The sequence below is a fragment of the Artemia franciscana genome, chromosome 10 (assembly GCF_032884065.1).
Source record: "Artemia franciscana chromosome 10, ASM3288406v1, whole genome shotgun sequence".
Taxonomy (NCBI): domain Eukaryota; kingdom Metazoa; phylum Arthropoda; class Branchiopoda; order Anostraca; family Artemiidae; genus Artemia; species Artemia franciscana.
The window spans coordinates 31,519,073-31,540,552 of record NC_088872.1 but is presented as its reverse complement, the minus strand read 5'-3'; the positions used below and the strand labels follow the sequence as shown (position 1 = coordinate 31,540,552).

At 36.6% G+C, this 21,480-nt stretch overlaps 1 protein-coding gene across 1 annotated transcript; it reads right to left on the bottom strand.

Moving 5' to 3' along the window:
* Positions 1 to 2,310: 2,310 nt before the first annotated feature.
* On the bottom strand, positions 2,311 to 18,373 carry LOC136032074 (protein sprouty homolog 4-like). The gene is made up of 2 exons (XM_065712197.1): positions 18,123 to 18,373; positions 2,311 to 4,345 (listed from the first exon to the last, which is right to left on the bottom strand). The coding sequence occupies exon 2, from the start codon at positions 4,299 to 4,301 to the stop codon at positions 3,450 to 3,452; it is 852 nt and encodes a 283-aa protein (XP_065568269.1). The 5' UTR covers positions 4,302 to 4,345; positions 18,123 to 18,373; the 3' UTR covers positions 2,311 to 3,449.
* Between the last annotated feature and the right edge of the window lie 3,107 nt (positions 18,374 to 21,480).

The following is a 21,480-nucleotide window of genomic DNA, read 5'->3' as shown; positions in this document are numbered from 1 at the left end:
AGTCAAATAGCTATAACTTAGGGGTTGACAAATACCTAACAGCCCCGGAATAAGGACTGTTACAACAAGGGCAAGATGAAGGTTGTTGAAATATAACGTTTCTGTGAAAGAGATGGTCGTCTTAACTTTGGAGGGAGGGGGGTAATTTGATTGGAAATTGAAAGTTATTGTTCCCTTTTTAAGAGTTAAAGGTGATTAAAAGACAAGGGCTGTAAGTTCTGCAAGTTGCTTATTATTAATTTTGTACTACTTCATTTACTGACTTAAGGGACAACTTCGATTTACATGGCAAGGGCTGTAAGTTATTCAAGTTTCTTATTGTTACTTTTTTGTACTTTGATACTTTGCTACTAGTTTGATACTTTGATGAAACTTTCATGTTGAAAAAAAAAGTTGATTTAAATGAGGAACGTTGAAAACTTGAAACTTTGGCAATCAAAAACGAACAGAAACAAACTTACAAAAAAAAAATCTACGAAAACGATAAACAAGAGTTTGGCTGCTGTTCCCATCCCTAAATGTAGAAGTCTAAAGCTTACTGCGTCATTGGTCCTTTACTGAAAACAAATTATATTACGAATATTTTTTTGCCTACTTTTTACAACAATGAAAATAAGAATACAAATTACAGGAAATAAACTTTTGAACTGATGAGCTTTCAGAAATAAATATCATTATATATCAAATATTCAGTTTATTAGTTCTTTTCAAGACTTTTATAGACATATACTCTTTAGACTGTTAAAAAACACATATAGTTTTCGGTAAAGGACCAATAACGCAGTAAACTTTAGACTTGCACAGTTAGGGAAGGGGACAGTAGCTGCTATGATTATTTATTTAATTTATGTTGGTCTGGCGTTTCATTTATTCTTTAATAGTAATATCTGCTCGTTTTGAGCTTGAATTATTATAGGAAATAATTTTCTTTGAAAAACTTCTTTTTCGGTAAGTTATTTTTTTAATTAATCTTCTAAAAATGACATAAAACACTTCAAAAATCTGTAATATATTTCATGGTATATGTTGCAAGCCCAAACATTGTTCTCTCTTGGCTGATAAACCCTTTTCTTGTAGCTAGTATGTATATTCACAATAATTACAACAGAAACTGATAAAGTAGTCATATTATAAAACGTTGTTCATTCATAGAATCTAAGCTGTGCTTTGTTTCTAACCGCTTTCATTAATGAGAAGATAAAAAGAAAAGTCCATAATGTTTACACAAAAGGAAAAACTTATCAGCTTGGCATAAGATGCAATTTTCTTGTTTCAATGAAGAAAATAAGTTGTCATTTTTTTCGAATCGAGTTTTGTGAATAATTATCAATCAATAGAGCAGAGACTTTTTCACTGAAACCACAAAGAAATGAATTGACGTTTATCATAGGTTACAACAGAATGTCGTAACAGGCTTATCAAGAAATTAAAAAAATCAACCTATTCAGAGACATCACATCCCATAATACTATAAGTTCATCGATTCAAAGTTGGGTTGCATCTACTAACACCAGAAGAGATATCATAAAAAAAATGAAAGAACTACTGTAAGACTAAAACACATCAATCCCAAAGTCTTTTTTTTAGAGGCAGATAAGATGTTCACAGTTAAAAACATCATATCGCTTAGGCGGAAAAAGTATATACAATGGGTAAATTTATTTAACAGGAGATCAAAAAATTTAAAAAATTCACCTTGAATCTCATTGTAAGCAAGAAATTGGTCAAATGAGTGCCAGATACTTAGTATATAGGAATTAAAGTATTTCGATATTGGATTCAACAGCCTTATAGTTGAACAGCTGAACAGCTTCGTCTGTAATTTCCAGACATTTCAGAAAATGACCGTTAAAGGTTTTTTTTCCAACTTTTCTTTACACCCCCCCCCCAAATAAACTCCTACGCATGCGCTTTAATCACTGTAGTGGAACCCAGAGCTCCTCCAATTCCTAGAAGGGGTGGGGCATTTGGCGCTTATAGGTATAATAATTCTTTTATTTTCAAAAAAAGGTAGGTAAATAAACATAGGGAATGCTCTGAGCAGAACTAGGGAGGTATGAGCTTGAAAAAGACAATGCATTGATTATTCTTCTAAACTGAAGTTCATAAATTGTGAAAATAGCCACAAATGTATGAGTTGATTCCCCCACCCCTAGGCCTCTTTCTAGAAAACCACTATTTCCAGAACATCCCTCATGTTTTCTTAAAATTCACTGTTGATGCATTCGCCCCCACTCTTCTTAATGTGAATTCACTTATTGGTAAGCGAAAGCGATTCTCCTAAACTTGAGACGTTAAAATAAAAAGGAATTAAGATGTAAATCACTTGTTATATTTTACACGATTATGTACAGGTTGTATGATTAATTACACAAATAATTTCACATGTAACGGCAACTGCTTGAATTTTGCTTATAAGTGATTGTCGGTTCATTTTACAAAATTGAGCAGTAGATCCGTTATTTTGTCAACAATATGCAGAGCATATCATTGACGACTAGAATTGATTGAAAATCATAATTAAATATCTTTTAAACATGCAATAGTAGCCTATATACACAGACAAAAAAAAAAAAAAAACAACAATCTCTGGGACCGTAACTCTCAAAATTCTGAAAAGTTTCATAAAGCAATCTCACAATGAAAAAAAAAAAAAAAAACTAAATAATTACGGGATTGCGCATAATGTCATAGAGACATTATTAACAATATCTTAATTGTCGCCCAAAAGCCTGATCATTATGAATAATATATATTATCATCTGATTTATATCATAATCATATATAGTATATCTATATCACAGCGACGCGATAAAAAAACAAAACAAAATTACTAGCTTTCTCACTTTCTTTTAGAAAGACAATTAAAAATTGAAAACGAATTGAAAACACATTAAAACAGCGTTTCAAATGAGTGATTATAAGCTTATAATTAAAATGAAATATTGGCTTGCAAACTTAATCAAATTCTGCGAGGTATGGCAAAAACAGGATGGAATTGGGTCCCATATCCAATTTTCGCATTGACAATGTCCATTTACCAAGAAAGGAAGCGTTTTTATTGTCCGATCTACTCCCTGAGATACAACACAATAAATAAAACTGATTCTATCTAAAAATCGCGCCGAGGAATGGAATGCTGTAGTACTTCATAAGATTGAGAAAAAAAAATACATGTCCCGAGAGGACTCTAGTAGCGGGAACAAAGATGTAGAAGCAAAAGAATATTGTCTCTCATAGGGGAGAAATCAACGGTCCCCGACTGAATAACGAGTATTATGACTAGGAACAGTGAGTAAACTGCAATTCCAAAACTTCTATCATGCTGACACTCGACAAATGCACTACTTGATCATACTTCAAAACAAGGACTTCTCTTACTGCTTACTCCGTTAAAGACAGAAAAAAATATGATATAATTGTAATGGTAATAGATCTCCTAGCCAAAATCATTTTCTCCTATCCGGCGGGTGTCGTTCAGGAAGGGGCGGGGAAGCTGGCAGTGGTTCAAGGAGCGGTGGACGCGGCAATTTCCCATCCCCACTACAGCGACAGCCGTCGGTAGCACATTTCTGATAACACATTTCAACAAGCCTTACAATACCTTGCAATGGCCAGTAACACAGTAGACAAGGCAGTGGCACAGCTAAGGCTGCCATACAAGTCCATCGTTCACACTTCCGATGCGGAGCACAAGAGCAAGGTCGATCTGCGCATGAACTATTACCATCATTTTCTCCAGCACAATGGTAAAACAATCCTTTCACACAGCATAAACAAGTCACATAGTCTACTATCGTTTCGGCAGAACATAGACATTTATTATTACATATCCATTTGGATGGTAAAGATCTAGAAGTTCTACACGATTCACATCTACACTTTCCACATTCTGGGCAAATGATAGAAGTTCTATCAGCGATACACTCTGCATCATCCACAAGGGCAACGTCCGATTCCGGGGTGTTGGTTTTCTTAATAAAACCGCTGGGTTGTTTAGTGATTGCTGAAGGTCTAGCCTTTTTCTGACGACTAGACCTTTGACTACCCCGAACAAAGTCCTTTTTAACGCTAACATTAACAGGCCGTCGTAACGGCGTTTCAACATACTCATTTCCTGTCCTTTCATTTCTTAGAGCTAAACTGTGCAAAGTCTCTTCAGCACGTCGTTCACGAGGAAGTATATTGAGCAAACGTCCAAGTGAAGAAGGTGAGTCTGTCGGAGAAATTCGAGCTGCGGAGCCCGGTGCAACCCGTGAACTAGGGCTAGCACTACTAAAGGCTCCGCCATGCGGGGCCATATGCTGCAATTCTCACTTTACTCTCGTTCTTTTCGAGTTTCGACCTGAAAAATGAGATAATGTTTTGAAAGTTAAGAATATAACAACGCAAAGAAGTAAAAAAAAGAAAAAAGCATTGAGGTTTATAAAGGATCATTGAAAGAAATTTGCGGTTCTGAGAAACGCCTGTGGTCTTCGCCACTCTCACGTACACAAACAACAATGTTAATATGATATTTATGCTTGTTAAATTGACAGAGCCAAAAAATATAGAATCTTTTATGATACCAGGTTAGTGACAACATCGCTGCAATCGTTAGTTCCAAAAAACATACATATGAAAACAAGGTCGTAACTAGGGGGCTATGGGGTTTGAACCCCCTCTCTTTATCCGAATCGAAAAACGTAACAAAAATGCACAAAAGCAAACGTTTGATGAATTTTATAATTTTTTGTGTACCCCCCCCCAGAACAAAAATCCTGGATATAGGCCTGAAAGGCAATAAAATATTAGAGATTTTTATTACTTGGTTATTCAAATAACAAAACATCTTATCACAGTAGCAAAAATCTGAAAGCACTTCATTTAGTGTTAGCTACAATATTTTGTAATATGTTTTCAAGCAACTGTCGATCAAATTTAAGTAACCGAAGAAACGTCTAGACTACAGACAACTAGAATTTCCTAGACATTGTATCAATTTATGTGTATTCTGCTACACCATGCAACATTTTTTCAACTCCACACAAACTTTGAGAACTTCTCCCATAAACAGCAAGAAGAAGAAGACAGAAGTATAAACGCTTTGCCCCGAGAGATAGCACACATAATTCTTTTTTACTTGTTTTAGTCGATTCTTCACATTACATTGGGCACAGTGTAATTTGTGCGTACAAATTATAGGTCAAAGTGGCAATATTTCTTCAATATCTATCCTACAGACTTCTATCTGGACCAGGTAAAGCGTGACACCTGTGGTAGAAGTGTGCCACATCTGACGGAACAGGCAGGGCCCCTCGGTCTCGTCAGTGGAAAATATCGGACTAAAGTCCCATTCACGATAATGTTCAAGTTTTAGAGTTTGCAGCTCAATAGAACATTTTTTTTATATTACTGTGACACAGACGGTGCACACTAGGTCACTTTCAGCAGACAACAGGCAGCATAAGTATGGGCCTTAAGCCGAAGGAACTATAAAAAACAGACCACAAAGTCATGAGAACACGTGACATACCCCGTGCAACTTGATCACGGCCACAGTGCTTCAATTCTTAACCTAACGCTGAATTATATTTACATCTTCTTTTCTTTTTTACATCAAGACCACATTTGCCATTTCAGGAAAAATGATTTTTTCTGTCTATGTAAGGCCAAAAGGAAATATTTATTAATGTTCGCTCAATGTTTTAATACAGCTCTTCAATTTTATTCGAAAATGATTTTATTATGAAAATGGGAAAAAATCTAGCAGGGTTGACAAACCAACTCAATTGGATCCGACGAAATCAATTAAAGAAAATGCCCAATAGACTGATTGCATCAAAACGAGTGTGCCAGTCTGGTCTTATCCTAAACATCTGAAAGCCCTTTGCTTAGACTTTAAATCACTAGGTATACCTTAGGCAGATTTGGAGTGGACACACTACATACAAAATTAACCTTTATTTAATGAAATGGCACTGACATTTTCAAACCATGGTTTAATTGGGACACAATTTCGAAAATATGTTTCGAAATCAAATAAGTACCCAAAGGGAATAGTCGATGGGATTCATACTCCACAAACTTAAAAACGGAGCTTAAATGTTGGTTAGCTTTTTTTTTTTAATTTAAATCCTTATGCGTGCTTATGCAGGCTCAGTCAGGTTTACAATGAATTACACAATTATTAAATGCATCAAATCATTGACAAAAACTTAGGTATTTAAAGTCACTGATATTATCACGTATAAACACATATTACACGTATAAACATATTCTTCATCATGGGCAAAACTTACACGTGTGACTTTTTTCAGGGGAGAGGGATCATCTGAAGTGTTTTTACCTAGGCTGGGTAGAAAAGTACAATGAAAGCCAAATTTGTTTTGCTTTTTTTTCTGAAGGGGGAGGGATAACCTCAGTTAGACTTTAAATCAGAGCACTACAGCATTTTTGACAAAAGAGGGTCAACATCTGTAAAAATGCACTATTATGCTATTATTTTTCAGCGGAGGTCTTTTAGACCATTCCCAGAAGAGAGTTCTTATGTACGAAGCAACAAAATATCTTTTAGTTTTTTTTAATCTTATGAAAAACGAAGAAAAAATCAGGTTCTTGGGTTAGTCGCTTTTTGGCCGTTTATCGAAATATCTTCAGTCATTACCACCTTTAATAACCCTGTAAAATGAATACGTATTTCATTAATTTTCTGACATGTTAGCGAGAGAAAAAATACAACTGATGCTCTTATGCCTTATACCCGATTTGTCAAACTTTTAGATGTATCTGACCATATTGCAAGGCCTTATTTAATAGAGGGTTTAAGTTTGAGCCCCCCCCCCAAAAAAAATAGCCCCACTCGAAAAAATGTTACACATTTTTGATACGGTTCTTTTCTTTAAGCTTTATTCTGGTCTTTATTGACTGAATTTATTTACTTCCATTTTTCCCATTTTTTTTTGCATAGAAAATTCTGTGGAACGTAATTTCTCGTTATCAAAATTACGCAATTTTAATTTCAAGAGTTGATATAGGAAAACTATGAGAAAAATATCAAATATATGGAAATAGACACTTTGTTTTAAAGACCAACATTTTTTATAACTTCAAACCCTTCCCTCAAGAAACCTTCTAATTCTTCTCTAGCAGTATGCACCTTTTAAAAAATAATACACAACCTCCAAACGGAGAAGGTTACAATTAATACAAACAAGATGACACCAGTTTCGGGGGATATGGAACCACTTCCAGCTCTGAAGTGCTGCTGGGCTCTTGAAAATCTCGGATATTACAAAAAATGTAACCATTTTTTGGGATTGAAATCCAACTAGGCAGAAAAACGTTGCCCACAGCTCCCCTCAAGAAACAAAACTTGGCACACTTATTAACTACCAGTCTCTATTTTTAAATACCATGAAGTAATGACGAATGTGGATGTTCAATTTAGAGATAGTTACGTACAAGTAAACACCTAACTTCGTTTAAAATTTGTCTTATGTAAATCCACAGTAAAATTATAAAGTCAAGAATGAGAAGAGAAGCATAGCTGATTCAAAAGAATAGTGACATGGCACTTTATCAAAAAAGGTATTCTCAATAGAGACGAAGACACCATTTCTTTATATGGCGAATGATGATGAAGAAGAGAGGTTGAAAAGTGTATTGCAAACTGAGAACGGTATTTACTCTTCCTCTATTTGAATATTTAATCTTGTTGAACTAATCAACTTGTCATCTTCCAGCTCGATCCCCGTCCTTACGTAGATTCTTCATGGGAGACCTGACAGCACCAATACTTGACAAGCCTCCCAATAGGATAGGCCTACCACGGCAGCCTATCCTTAAGTTCCATAGAAGGTTATGGATTTTCAGCTTGGCATCTTGTAATGATAAGGCGCACCTAAGACTATTGATAAAGGGCTTGGCGATGTGTCTTTTGAACCCACTTTGAAACAAACTTACCATACTTCTAAAAGCAATAACCTTTTGAAGAACTGCTTTGACAGCTATATATTTAATAAATAAGCAATAAGTAAATTAATCGAAGAAAAGAATTTCGATTTTAAATGATCCTATTGTTGTAACTATTTTCTTTGAGGAATAAAGTCCCGAGCTATTTTTTTTTGTTTTTCAATATCACCTACCCAGGGGCTCCTAGCCTATCTTATGTCAACCAAATAAAATCAAATAAGGTAACAAGACATTTTAAAACAAATATTTCGGTTTAAGAGCAGCAACTCATTGACATAGTTTCCGTCCATTTTTGCGATTGTTCAATAATCTTTTCCTGAATCATCAAAATCCTTTAGTCCTGTTTTGTACTATCCAGGCACAAACTCAGTATTTTTTCGGGGCGAGGGGGCTGATAAAAAAGACAACTTTTTATTTGATTTAAAAGGTGCAAAATTTAGGAAATTTCAGGATTTCGGGGTAGGCCACAGGCCCCCTGGGTACGTCCTTGGTCCTATCCTTGTATAATATACCAGATAAATAAATTAAAGTGAATTGTTAGTAGTAGTAATATAAGAGACATAGCTAGTTTCAAAGATATGTCGATTTACATAGAGTGACGATTTATGGAATATAACGTAGAGGGGGTGAAGGATAACCATCTAAAAAAGTCTGCGATATATTCTTCCTGGCAAAAAAGCAGCCATTAAAACCAAAAAAAGACAGTAACCCCTCGGTCACCGAGTCAAAATCTAATGGCTCACATTATAAGGCACCATGGAGATTGACTGGATGTGGAAAATATTACTTCGACTAAGAACGCATTTGAATCAATAAATCACAAACTTGCAAGGTGTAGTGTATGCAGAATAACTGCAAGGTAATTCAGAATCATCTGCCTTTTAAGGTGGGAAGTGGCATTGGTCCATCTTAAAGCTTAAGTGTTTGATGTTCATATTCTTGTCAGTACATACAAGAACCGAATTCATAATGAGTCTTCAACAATTTTAAAGGCAGTTAACAACATCATGGAACTATACCCTACTCTTTACATAGAACGTGCATCCAAACCCTTGGCTACATCAGACACGAATAATTGCTTATGCTTAATTGGGCGACACAGGATGGCGCCAAGATTGACTATTAAAAAAATCGAGGCGGTAATGCATATCTAAACGCTTTCTTGCTTATTGTCAAAATGCCCTCAAGGAATTGGGATTTGCAACTACTTAATATGCCAAAAACAGCCTGAGCCCCCACGTGGAAAGTTAGTTACACCCAAGTACATAAATAACACCTCTGAAAATTGCAGGTAGCCATTAGCGTGAAAGGGTTGAACTGAATAATCAATGATGGGCTACTAGATTAGTTCGATATTTGTGACACCCAACAAATTCCTAATTTATAACAACTGATATCAATTTTGCCCCGGTTACATAAACTATAATTTAATATATTAAATTTGACATCAGAGGATAATTGAAAAGCATACTGACTCCTTCAGACCATAATCGATGGACAGAACTGACGTAGCTAGGTGAGAGCTTGAGGGGTTTAAACAAACTGAATGTATAGACAGAAACAACTATATTTTACATTACAATGACTATTAGAAAAGCTTTCCTAAAGTTTGAAACATACAAAGGACTTTCAGGCCAGGCTTCCTACCAGATGATATACATGTTCTTATTCATACATTCAATATTCATACTATCATACATTCAATATTTTATTGCTGGACCCTGGAATATTGCAAAAAGAAGTCCCGTTCTTTTTTCTTTACCAAATGTTATTTAGTCCGTTTCTAAGTCAAAAATTTTAATTTGTAAACTTGCTGAAGTTGTCGCGAGAAACCGGCGAATGGAGTGGGATAGTCCCGACGCTGCCCTTAAATTCATTGTTGAAAACAAATTAAAACATATTTTTCCGTGGTCGATTCTGAGAACTATATGCAAGTGCTAAATTCAGTCAAACATCAGTTTTTGGTAGTTATCGGTTATATAAAAAACAATATACAATTTTGATCGCGAATGATGCGAGCATCACACAAGAAACTGGTCAAGCATCTTCTTTTTACCACACGATTAGCTTTGGTCTGGTTGTAAAATAAATTGTAGCTATATTTTATTTAAGTATTTAGTTTGTATGTTGGTTTGGTTTAAGCAAGCAAATTTGGGCTATATATTTGTACATTAGGGGGGGGGGGGGTAAAGCATAGCATATGTTAAATACAGCAATGGTTAGTTAACGTATTTAATATATGCTATGCTTTACCCCCACCTCCTAATGTGCAAATATATAGCCCAAATTTGTTTCTAAACTATCATATATTCACTATGTTTTGTTTCATTTCATTAGCATTAATGGAACTTCACTTCCCGAGTGTTTATTATATAACCGATAAGTAACCCATTTTTTTGTGTTCTTGCATTTTTTACACTTACACTTGGCACCTTAACATAAACAAGAATTTATTAGTTTCATTTCAATTTTAGTTCCTTTCTCGTGACTGCCACAACATGGCTTTGTTATTTTTTTTTATTATCATTCGCTACTATTTTTTTTGGGGGGGGGGATGTCTCAGGAATAGTTTGGAGCTTTTTTAGCGATTCACAAGTGATTTTATCTTAGGTTGTTATCACCCTGTTTGTGTAATATTTGAAGATCAACAATTTTGTTGAAAAGAAGATGAACTTCTTTTTCTCCTCTTCTTTCCTTTTATTTTTGGACGTTCCTTGAGTCTCGTTCACATATTTGCTTAGCTAGACATCTATTTTACCCATCATTACTTTAGACCAAACAGGGTTGCATATGTAACCGGAAGAACATTTTGATCGGTAGGTCAAAACTATACTTAGAGATTGTTAGGACCCACCAAAATTCCAATGAGTTTCGATTTATGTCGATATTTATAATGTACTTCCCCTGTATTTGCCTTGTACCCTTTTTCTCTCCAAACAAATTCCTGCATTTGCACACTTACCCCCCCCCCCCAAAAAAAAAATGCAACCTTAGTTTTTTAAACGACTAAAAATCACTTGCATTTTGGTTGGGGGTAAACAATAGATGCAGCATATCGATAATGGTAGGCTATATGATGAAACCAAATACAACAGTAAAAAACACATAGCCTGTCTAAACACGGCATTTATTCCACAAAGAATCATCGACCCCTCCTTTCACTTTAGAAACAATTTGTGGCTAGAACTAAAACTCTTATGAATTTCATACCCCAAAGAAAATGGCCGAAAATGTTCATAATAAGTTTTGATTTGAATTGTCGGTCTATCTCTCAGTGTCCTTGGTAACACACACAAAAAAAGAATCGATGAGACAATTGTCCCACATCAAGTGAAGTTGAAAAATATCAACTACCACTTTGACATGTTTGCAGACGAAATTAAGATCTTATCAACTTGACATCCACTAGCTGATGTTTCCTGTTACAGCCAAGTCTTTGTTGATGGGGGCCATATGTTTCATATTAGAGGGATTCTAGCTGCGGAAGCCAAAGTCTGTACAACATCCTTTCAAGGAGGTTTTGAAATGTGTCTGAAGATGTGAGTACTAAAGGGACAAAAGAGCAGGTGCAATTCAACAAGTAAAATATTTCAATGGTCAAACTTATTTTTGCCATAACCAAAAACATTAGGCTTGGTCTTTAGGCAATGTGATTTTCAAGTCGAAAAATTATGAGCAGTGAAAAGGTTAGAATTTGAACAAAAAAAATATTATGAAGTTTTTAAGATAGCTTATGCATTGCTAGTTTCTTTTTTCTGTAATACTTCCTGGCTTACGAATAAGATTAGGGTAAAGTAGATATAGACACGTATATAGCCTGTGGGAAGGATCGCCAGACCCCTCCCACGCCCGCTATTTTAAAATTTTCAGGCATGTTTTTAAGCGTTTTATCGTCAAAACCATGTACAGCCCCCGCCCAAAACGAAAGCCCATGTAGCCTATAATGTAAATGGATGCAAGTCATGTGGTTGTGCGATTAGTACCCAACTATCTAAAGCTACACGCATCAGTAAAAAAAACCCTATCTTCCGTTCATGCCAGCGACTTTTTTCGTTCATGCCAGCGACTATCTGCTTTTTTAATACTCCCTTAAAAAAGAATGCTTTTACTATTAATGGTACAGTGCTGAAGCATCCGAATAGCAAAACAGCCTAAACTGCATTCTGAAAACTGACTAGCAACAAATAAATTTGAAAACATCCTTGAGATTAGGAAAAGAGGCAGAAAAGATATTACTAACATTGGCCCTTGGCTTGTATTCAATCTTTTAGTTTTCTTAATCAAGGAAGATTGAGATATTTTTTTTTTAATTAATACCAAACGATTATAGTAGTTTAAAACTATCTACAAGTTCGACATAGACTATCTACCGATTACCCCCCCCCCCCTCTTGAACTGCTCAGATTTAAGGTCTATTTATTTTTATTGTTAAAAGAAATCAGAGAAGGATCACTCTACCACTGTTGAAAATTCCTAATCATGGATCTTGCAGACAAAAGAGAGAACAATGTCGATTCTACTTTTAGATTTGGAATTTTATGAGAGACATTCTAATTAGCTAATTTGAAATCTTGACACTAATAGTCTGGGCCAAGGAGCTATGCACTGTCGGTTTAGTGTGCACAAATTCGTGTCACTGATCCTTCAGTCCTACCATTATTGAACCCTAAGGAAATTAACCCGAACACCCACTGGACAAGATCATTTTAAAACAAACCACGAATAATTTCATCCCCTCAATTTGAAAATTACTAGTTGGAGGATGAATTACACTTTCTAATTAGGGTAAATATTTAAACCAGTAATTTAAAAGTCAACTCTAGCCAAAAGACATAACCAGGAAATTTAGGAAATATAAAAGTAAAGAGCCAATCCAAAGCTTACAACGGACAGATTTTAGCTCATACAAGATATTAAACCTAAAACGAGCAGAAATTACCACGGAAAAACCTAATATGAACAGAAATTACAACGTACAGCGAAGTGAAACTTAAACGAACATAAATTACCACACATAAAGAGTCGTTTGCCGGTTCCGCAAAGGTGTTTCTGCCGGGTACAAGAGCCCAACTTTTGATCCTCAAACAATACAGATTTAAAATCCTTACACAACATTGGGCTAATTGCTTAGCGTAGAGCCTTTTCCCCAGGGGCTATGTGGGGCCTAGTCAACCCCAAAGGCAAAGTTATGCGACCTTTCAATAATATTGAAACAAATGGCTATCTCAAAATTTTGATCGGATGTCTTTGGGAGGGGGAGAGGTATTGAAAGGGTGCCAGTTGCTCTCCGATTTTTTTGGTCACTCAAAAAGGACACTTTTGATCATCGTTCGAACCAGCCCTCTCCCAATCTTCTAGGGTCATTGGTTTGACACAATCACCCGAGGAGAACCAACAAAACCAAGAAATAAAAAGAATGATACAAATTGAATCTAAATTTTCATTAAAGTTCCCTGATCTTTTGGGAGCGTTTTCGCCTTTTTCGAAAACCATACAACTTTTCACAGGTTCGTAGTTTTAATGGGTGATATTAAACAATGAATTTATACATTTGGATCCAGCATAAAAAGCTAATTCCCGTGATGCATCAATTGTTATCAATTTTTTTTTACTTTCAGGTGCTATTGAACCGAGTCGCTCCTTGTCAATTTGAGTAGCTCTAATATATCATACCAAATAGGTGCTTCGGTAGGCCCATTGATCAATAAATCAACCACGGACACGTAAATGAGAGGGCTAAAGGTTGGAAAAGGAAGCATATAAATTCGTTCAGATGAACACCCTTTTGGTGAAAATACCGGATCCACTCCTTTCCAAAAACACTCAGGTTTTCAAAATTTTCGCCTTTGTTTTTGAATCTGCCCCCCATCCCCTACCAAGTAAATCTCTGAGTATGCACCTGATTCGACTGTGTTTCGGTAACTGAACACATATTTCTCCAGGCCTTCACAGAAGGAGAGGTGAAATTACTCAGACAGAGAGAGTATTTCGACGCTTAAAAGATTTTTTTACTGTTAGATCCACTGAAAATTATTCTAATCTTTACTTCTCCTGTAAAACTGGGACAGAGTTCACCCAGTCTGAATAATCTCGTTTAATTCTGTTCGTTATTTTTTTGCCAAAGCTTCTTAAATTTAACTTCCTCGGTGAAGCTTAATCTACTCAGTGATTGTATCCCCTTCTGTAATTTTTAAACATAAATGTGATCACCGAAACGCCGCATTTCCATTTAGGAATAAAAGTTCATCTGAAAAAAAAAACTGAATTTTGGCCTGTCAAGGAAGAGATTCAAACAAAAAGATTGTTGCCGAGAAACTAACAAAATTAACTTCTTATGTGGTTAAACTGAAATCTGCTTGAAATGAAGATAAAAGTTGTCAGTAAACACATATGAACAAAACAACCACCACTTGACAAGTTTTTAATAAATTGTGCTTCTGCTAAATGATGAGAAATAACGATCATAACCTATGCTAGTATGCTAGTGGGCGCATAACCTATGCGCCCAAGCATAGACTGTCATGAAAGAGGTTAACCTTTTTTTCTTTTTTTTACAGTCAAGACTAAGTTGGTTGAATTTAATTCATGACCCTTGACAAAACACTTTTTTAACATATCCAAAGTTGCTTCATTTCACTTTCTGCAGACAAAGCTAAGTCAAACAGATGCAGATAAGAGTCTGGAAATACGTGTGTATATATAGAGATATTAACACACATCTTTAGAAAAGCCATTATTGTCCAAGGATAGGGTATGTGACTATTTATTTATATCAGGAGAGATGATAAACTTAAGAATATCTTCCTCCAAGTATTTTAGGTGTACTAAACTTGTACTCCTATCATTTAAAGCATAAATCGGTCAAAATATCAACTTTGCTTTGAGTGTGAATTATATAAAAAAATGGCATATTCCGTGACTTCCATATTCGGCTTAGAATTTGACAGAGCCTTTGTTAATCTGAAGCAAAATGTCAGAATATATAGGAAATTAAAGCTCTTTTCCAACAAGATAGAAATTTTGAAGAAACAAAATTCTTTTCAATAGAACTTAGGCCATACTTGGACTCAGCCTGCGTTTGAGTACCAACCGTGGCAATGGAAAGAGCCCAAATATGGTCCACATTGATTGGAACTTTCAGACAGTTCCTGGCAACGAACTGTAAGTAAGGAGCGACGCAGCTCAATAATACCCAAAACTGGGTACTAGTTTTGGGTACTATTTGTACCTGAAATAAGGTTCATTAAACTGATTCTAAATATTATAAGTTTCATTAAGTTTAGTGTTACACATCAAAGGCTACGAGACTGAGAAAACACCGTCAGACTCAGCGTATCAGAGAATCTTATTTCAGAGGTATAAACTTCCTATTTGCAAAAATTTAGAATTTTCTATTTTTGATTGACTTTTTTTTTAACGGGGGCAAATCGTCTCGACCCAGTGGTCCTAAAATACCGGGAGATGGCTCATTCTAGCGGAAATTAAAAGTTCTAGTGCCTTGTTTAAGTGACCGAAAAGATTGGAGGGCTCCTAGGCCTCTTCCCTCGCCAATCAAAACTTTAAGATAACCATTTTGTTCATCATAGTTGAAAGGTTCAATATTTAGACCTTTAGATAAAACATGCCCCCACAGCCCCAGGGGAATGGTCTTTAAGTTATAAAATTTGCCCATTATTTGCGCATTTATTTGTTATTGGGAAGTGTGCATACACTTTCGGTTGGGGGAGGGGAGCAAATTTTCCACTGGGGTTTTTCTGCGGAAAATTTTTCATCACTTGTCAGGGGAAAATTTTAACTTGGGAATTTGCCAGAATTCCTATACGAAATTCTTTTTATGTCTTGCTTTCTCTTTTCCGTCTCAATTTTACGCATGGAGTTGTTAAGGGTAATTCTCCGGGGTAAATTTTCACCGGGATTGAATTGTATAGAGGATATTTCCGTGGAAAGGTGGATTTCTCCGCTCTTTACGTTAAAGTTTGAATTTTGTCGCAATTATTTAAAAAAACTCCTGAAACATAAGGGTTGTTTAACTAGAACAATAACAAGCTTTTTAGAAGTACTAAAAAATTAAATTAAAGTACATTATTTTGCTAAATTTTCGACACTTTGAAATAGGCCTATATAGGCTAAGCTTAATGTCCAACTATGTATCGAGTGTCCAGTATCATTTTAGCGGTTGACCGCTTCTAAAGGAAACATGTTAGATAAACACAAGTAGTACCAATCGATTTCTTATTATGTTGTCCACTCAAGTATCATAGTCACTTTTCTGACAATGCACCCCGCCCTCCCCCCAATGGTCCCTGATATAGCCCTATGATAAATACAAAGCTAAAAGGTAACTCTAAAACAATAAAATTCTTAATTTGTAATATGCAGCATGTTTCTTTTAATCAGATTATTACGTTTTTTTTCATTGTCATCCACGTCTTTAAATCATTTTAAATAGCCTACTATATTGCAATAATCACATAGGCAAACAGGATTTCATTAACCAGATTACAGAAAACCCATTTTAACAAAGAATATGAGGCATCACGAGATCCAAAACAACAGAGAAATACCCCGCCCTACATTAAAGGGAAAACATAACCAATGTCACCATTAGAGGGGGGGGATTGTTAGAAATGCGACCACGATATTCGGAAAGGAATTAAAAAATTTAATGGCAGCCTTCTAGGCTACTTTTATATATTTAATATGATTTACTTAGAAGTGTTCAACCACTAAAGTGACCCTCACGGTACCATCAAAATGTGTCCTAGTCTCCCTCCTAATGGTACCAAATATAACCCAAGGCTAAATGTTACAAAATCTTGACTATTTGAGTTTCTCATTATTTTCGTCTATATTTCTTATCAACAGTTGGTTCGCAGTACCAAATAAAGTAAAAAAAAAAAAAACTCAACCAAGTACTGTATCTGGGCCCATTATAGGGGAGGGGGATGAGAGTAAATTACAATAGCTATGATTATTAGGATAATTTACATTTGGGAAGAACTTTGAATAGGGGGTAAACGTATCACAGTTCATATTATTGACTTACCAATAAAGTGAACATACCGCTCGATGCCTTTTTTATGCTCTTTACAAATATAATAATCGCTTCTATCGCAAATTCAAATTCAAGCATCTTTTTAGCACTTAAAATAGCAAATTTTCAATTAAAGTATGAGTTATCGGTCGTTTTCGACAAAAGAATAGTCTACTATGTTTTCTCAGCACCGTTTTCGACAAAATAATAGCCTTCTACATTTTCTCAGTGCCAAAATTATTTATAGTTAGGTTAAGTCAAAGATTGCTTAAATTTGAATCTGCGATAGAAGCTAGAACCGATTATTATATTGGTAAAGAGCATAAAACAAGGCATCGAGTGGTATGTTCACTTTATTACTAAGTCAATAGCCTAATATGAACGATACGTTTACCGAATGGGAATATATTTTTTTTTTCTCTATGTCAATCATATCTCTGTCGTATAAATAACCTTAACTGGATATAGCCCTAGGCTACATACACAATTGTTGTTTTGTGTTGGTTTATAATGCTAAATAAAAAAATTTGAAAAAAAAATCAGGCAAACTTAAAAGGGGTATCCACTATATGGATAATATGCGGATAAAGCTCATTTGTGATGCAAATGAATGTTATATTTAGATTCAGGATGCAATTATGGGTATATACACATTAGGGGGTGGGGGTATATAGCCTACTCTGTAAATATAGGGGTCTATAAGTTCTAAGAAATTCATGAATTTCTTAGAAAAACTACAAAAACAAGGAAAAGAGTGAAGATAAAGGTTTCTCCCCTGCAGAATGTTTGACCTATGTGATTGTATGAATGAGTAGGGTTAAGGCCTCATTCAAGTGAAGAACCTTGACCCCTTTTAGCCAACTAGCCATTTTTTATAAGGCTTAAAACGATTAAGTGGTAATGGGGGACGAGACTCAGTTAAAATGGAAGCAACTCTGAAATGAAGATTGATAGACAAGGGATTTAAAGCCTCATGGGCAGGCTAGGGCGGAAAAGAACTTGGTGATAGCCAACTCCAGAAAAATTCCTCAAAAGCTTCGTTCATCCTCCAACAACTTCCTAATGAGCCAAAAACAACTTTACTTAAGCTATTCTAATTCTATTACCCATTGATTTGATCAGATCAATACCCTACCTTTTGGTCAGAATTTGCTGAGTATCTCCCAACATTCAGAGCTATCTTGCTGTAAATCTCTTCAAAAATCCAAATATTCCTTTTAAAAATGATCATATCCTCATTAAGCATCAAGAAAATTCACACCAAGCACCCTTTAATCACATCAATAATGTTATCCAACTTTTTCTTAGTTTCCCACCAGACAAATGAATGAAATAATTTTACTCTCATTCAGAACTTTCAGAATACAACGAATTCCTCATTGATTCTCACCCATGGGAGCGAGCGGAGGAAACGCAACTACGCCGGCGTAAGTCAAACAATGCTCGTCTCTGATTGGTTACAATGAATTGCCTGGAGGCTTTCACTCAGAATGGGCCACCGGAAATAACAAAAAAGCACTAAACCAAGACAATAACGGATGTAAATTGAATGTTTCCGTCGGAAAATTAATCTACTTGCAATAAATTAAATGGATTATATTTAGTTTTTCCACTCAAATGTGTTGAATTTGAAGCCCTTTTTGTTGAATAAAACTGGCTATTCTAAAATGTTACAAAAATAAGCCAAGTTGGATCTAGGGCAGTGGTATTGAGTAGGTCAATATATTCAAACTTTTAATGTATCAAGGACATCAAATAAAGCCCGGCACTTGCTGTCACCAAAAGTTGCCTATTTGCATATGGAAGTATTTCTCGTTAAAAATTAACCATTTTTCTACTTTTCATAATATATATGATTACCTTAAATTACCTTAAATCGCACTGGCCGGCGAATAAGGTTGGGTGAACATCCTGTAGATTCGCCGGTTGAGTGATGGAGGTGGAAGTGCGTTGTCTAGTTCCGTTGAGTAGATCCACTGGCCTCCCAGTGTAGTTTCCACTCCATCGCTGCCCAGTCTCGGTCAATTGCTTTTTTGAAGTTGTCAACAGTTTTGGACTGAACTGTTTCTTCACTAAGGGAATTCCACAGTGGAACAGCACGAGTTGAGAAGAAGTTGGAACGTTCTCTCCGTGAGCTTCTTTGTTGCTGGAGCTTCTTGGTGTGGCCCCGGGTGTGGCTAGAGAGCGACTTATTAAAAAGCCCTGGTGTGACACCATTCTCCAGCAGCTTGTGGGTCAGGATTGCATCTCCGCGTTTCCTCCTGTACGTCAGGGTTGGGAGCTTGAGTTTCTTGAGGCGTTCAGGGTACGAGAGGTTCTTACATTTGGTTGGTAGTTTTGTAGCCCTCCGCTGAACGCTCTCAAGGATCTTCTTGTCCACGACATAGTGGGGAACGGCAAGAGAGACTCCGTACTCAAGTTGCGGTCTGACCAGTCCTGTATATAGCTTCCTGATTGTCCTGGGAGATCTACTGGTGATATTACGTCTGATGAGACCAAGGGACCTGTTGCCTTTTGCAGCTAGGTATTTGCTGTGACTATGGAATTTCATTTTCTCATCAACAATGACCCCAAGGTCTCTTTCTTCGGTGACAGTTTCCAAAGTTATGAGCTTCCCAGTACGATCTGTCATTGTATATGTCATTCCTGGGTTCTTAGGGCCAAGATGTAGGACTTTGCACTTTTCAGCATTAAACTCGAGGGACCAGGAAGAGGACCAGTTGTTGAGGGTGTGCAGATCTGCCTGCAGAGCTGCGCACTGTTGGTTGTTTGCGACTGGGCCAAACAATTTCGAGTCGTCTGCAAACAGTTTAAGGTCATTTTGCACTGACTGGGCTGAGTCATTGATGAACATGTTGAAGAGGGTAGGTCCCAGTTTAGTTCCTTGCGGAACTCCGCTGAGCACTGGAGTTGGGTTTGACATGATTTGATTCCCCTCCTCATCATACATCATCACCCTCTGTATTCTATCCTTGAGAAACTGGATAATCCATTCCCTTACATCTCGGTGGAGTTGATAGAACTCTAGTTTCCTTTCCAGGTACGAGTGTACTACCTTCTCGAAAGCTTTGGCTTGGTCCAGCAAGAGTACGTCAACTGGAAGGCCTTCCTCAATCATCTTGGTGATTATGTCATATGATTGAATTAGGTTTGTCTCCACAGAGCGACCCTTCCTGAAACCATGTTGTCCATCGTATAACAGGCTGTTAGTTTCCAGATGTGCAACGATTGCATCATTTAAGACGCCTTCCATGACTTTTGATGGGACAGAAGTCAGGCTGATGGGTCTGTAATTCTGTGGTTTATCTTTCTGTCCTTTTTTGAAAACTGGCATGACATTTGCTGTTTTCCAGTCAGAGGGAATAGTTTTGGAAGCTATTGACATCTGGAATATTCTTGTCAGGGGTTCCGCTATTTCAGCTGCGGTCTCCTTCAGCAACCTAGGATGGATGCCATCGGGTCCCTTTGCCTTGGATGGGTCCAAAGTTTTTAGGCGCTTGTAAGTATCACAAGCTGTGAACTGGATCGGTGGCATAGGGTGTTTGATGTGGGTGGTTGGCATATCCGGTGGGGGGCATCCAGGGTCTTTAGAGAAATTTGACGAGAAGCATTGATTGAGGGTATCTGCCATTACCAATGGGTCGGTTATTTTGGTTCCATCGCTGGAGGTAAAATGATGGATCGACCTGCGGCTTGGGTTGTTTGAAGTGACATATCTCCAAAACTTTTTTGGATTGGTTTTTGCCTCTAGTGCTATCGACTCCTCATATCTTATGGTTGCTTTTCTGGTCGCATTTCTCAGTTTGTTCCTGGCCTTTTTGTACTGCTCTAGATGGGCTGCACTCTCACAATTTTTATACTTTTTCCAAGCTTTCTTTTTCTTATTAATGACTTTTTTTTAGCTGTGGTGACATATACGGAAGGGTTCTGGGACGTTCTGAGAAGTAAGTTTTCGTATGCTTCAACTCAAGACTCAGTAGTATGTCCTTGAAAAGCTCCCAGGATGCTTCAGTGTCTTGTTGCAAGGAGTTTTCCCATTCAATCTCTTGTAGGTCCTGGCGTATTTTCTTGTAATCAACAAACGTTCGTTTGATTTTGTTGATTGGTATCCGATTCAAGATTATTGCACTCATGATACAAAGATGGTCGCTTGCTCCAAGGGGGGGTAAGTTTGCTGTTGACATAATTTTTTCGGGGTTGTTTGACAGAACGAGATCAAGGAGAGATGGAGTTTGATGATCTCTATGTCTGGTAGGGAACTCAACTGTCTGGACCAGCAGGTTATCAGCAAAGGCTTCAAGAGTTGGATTGGTATAGTTGTTTTGAAGAGTAAAGCCTAAACCATCGACCCACCTGGTGTCCGGCATGTTAAAGTCTCCTGCGATGATGACATTTTTGGGGTTACATATTGTCATTTCATTTATAATATTTGCCACATACTGAAATGATTCTTCGGAGTTGGTGGAGGAAGGGATGATTGTTTAAGTTTCCAC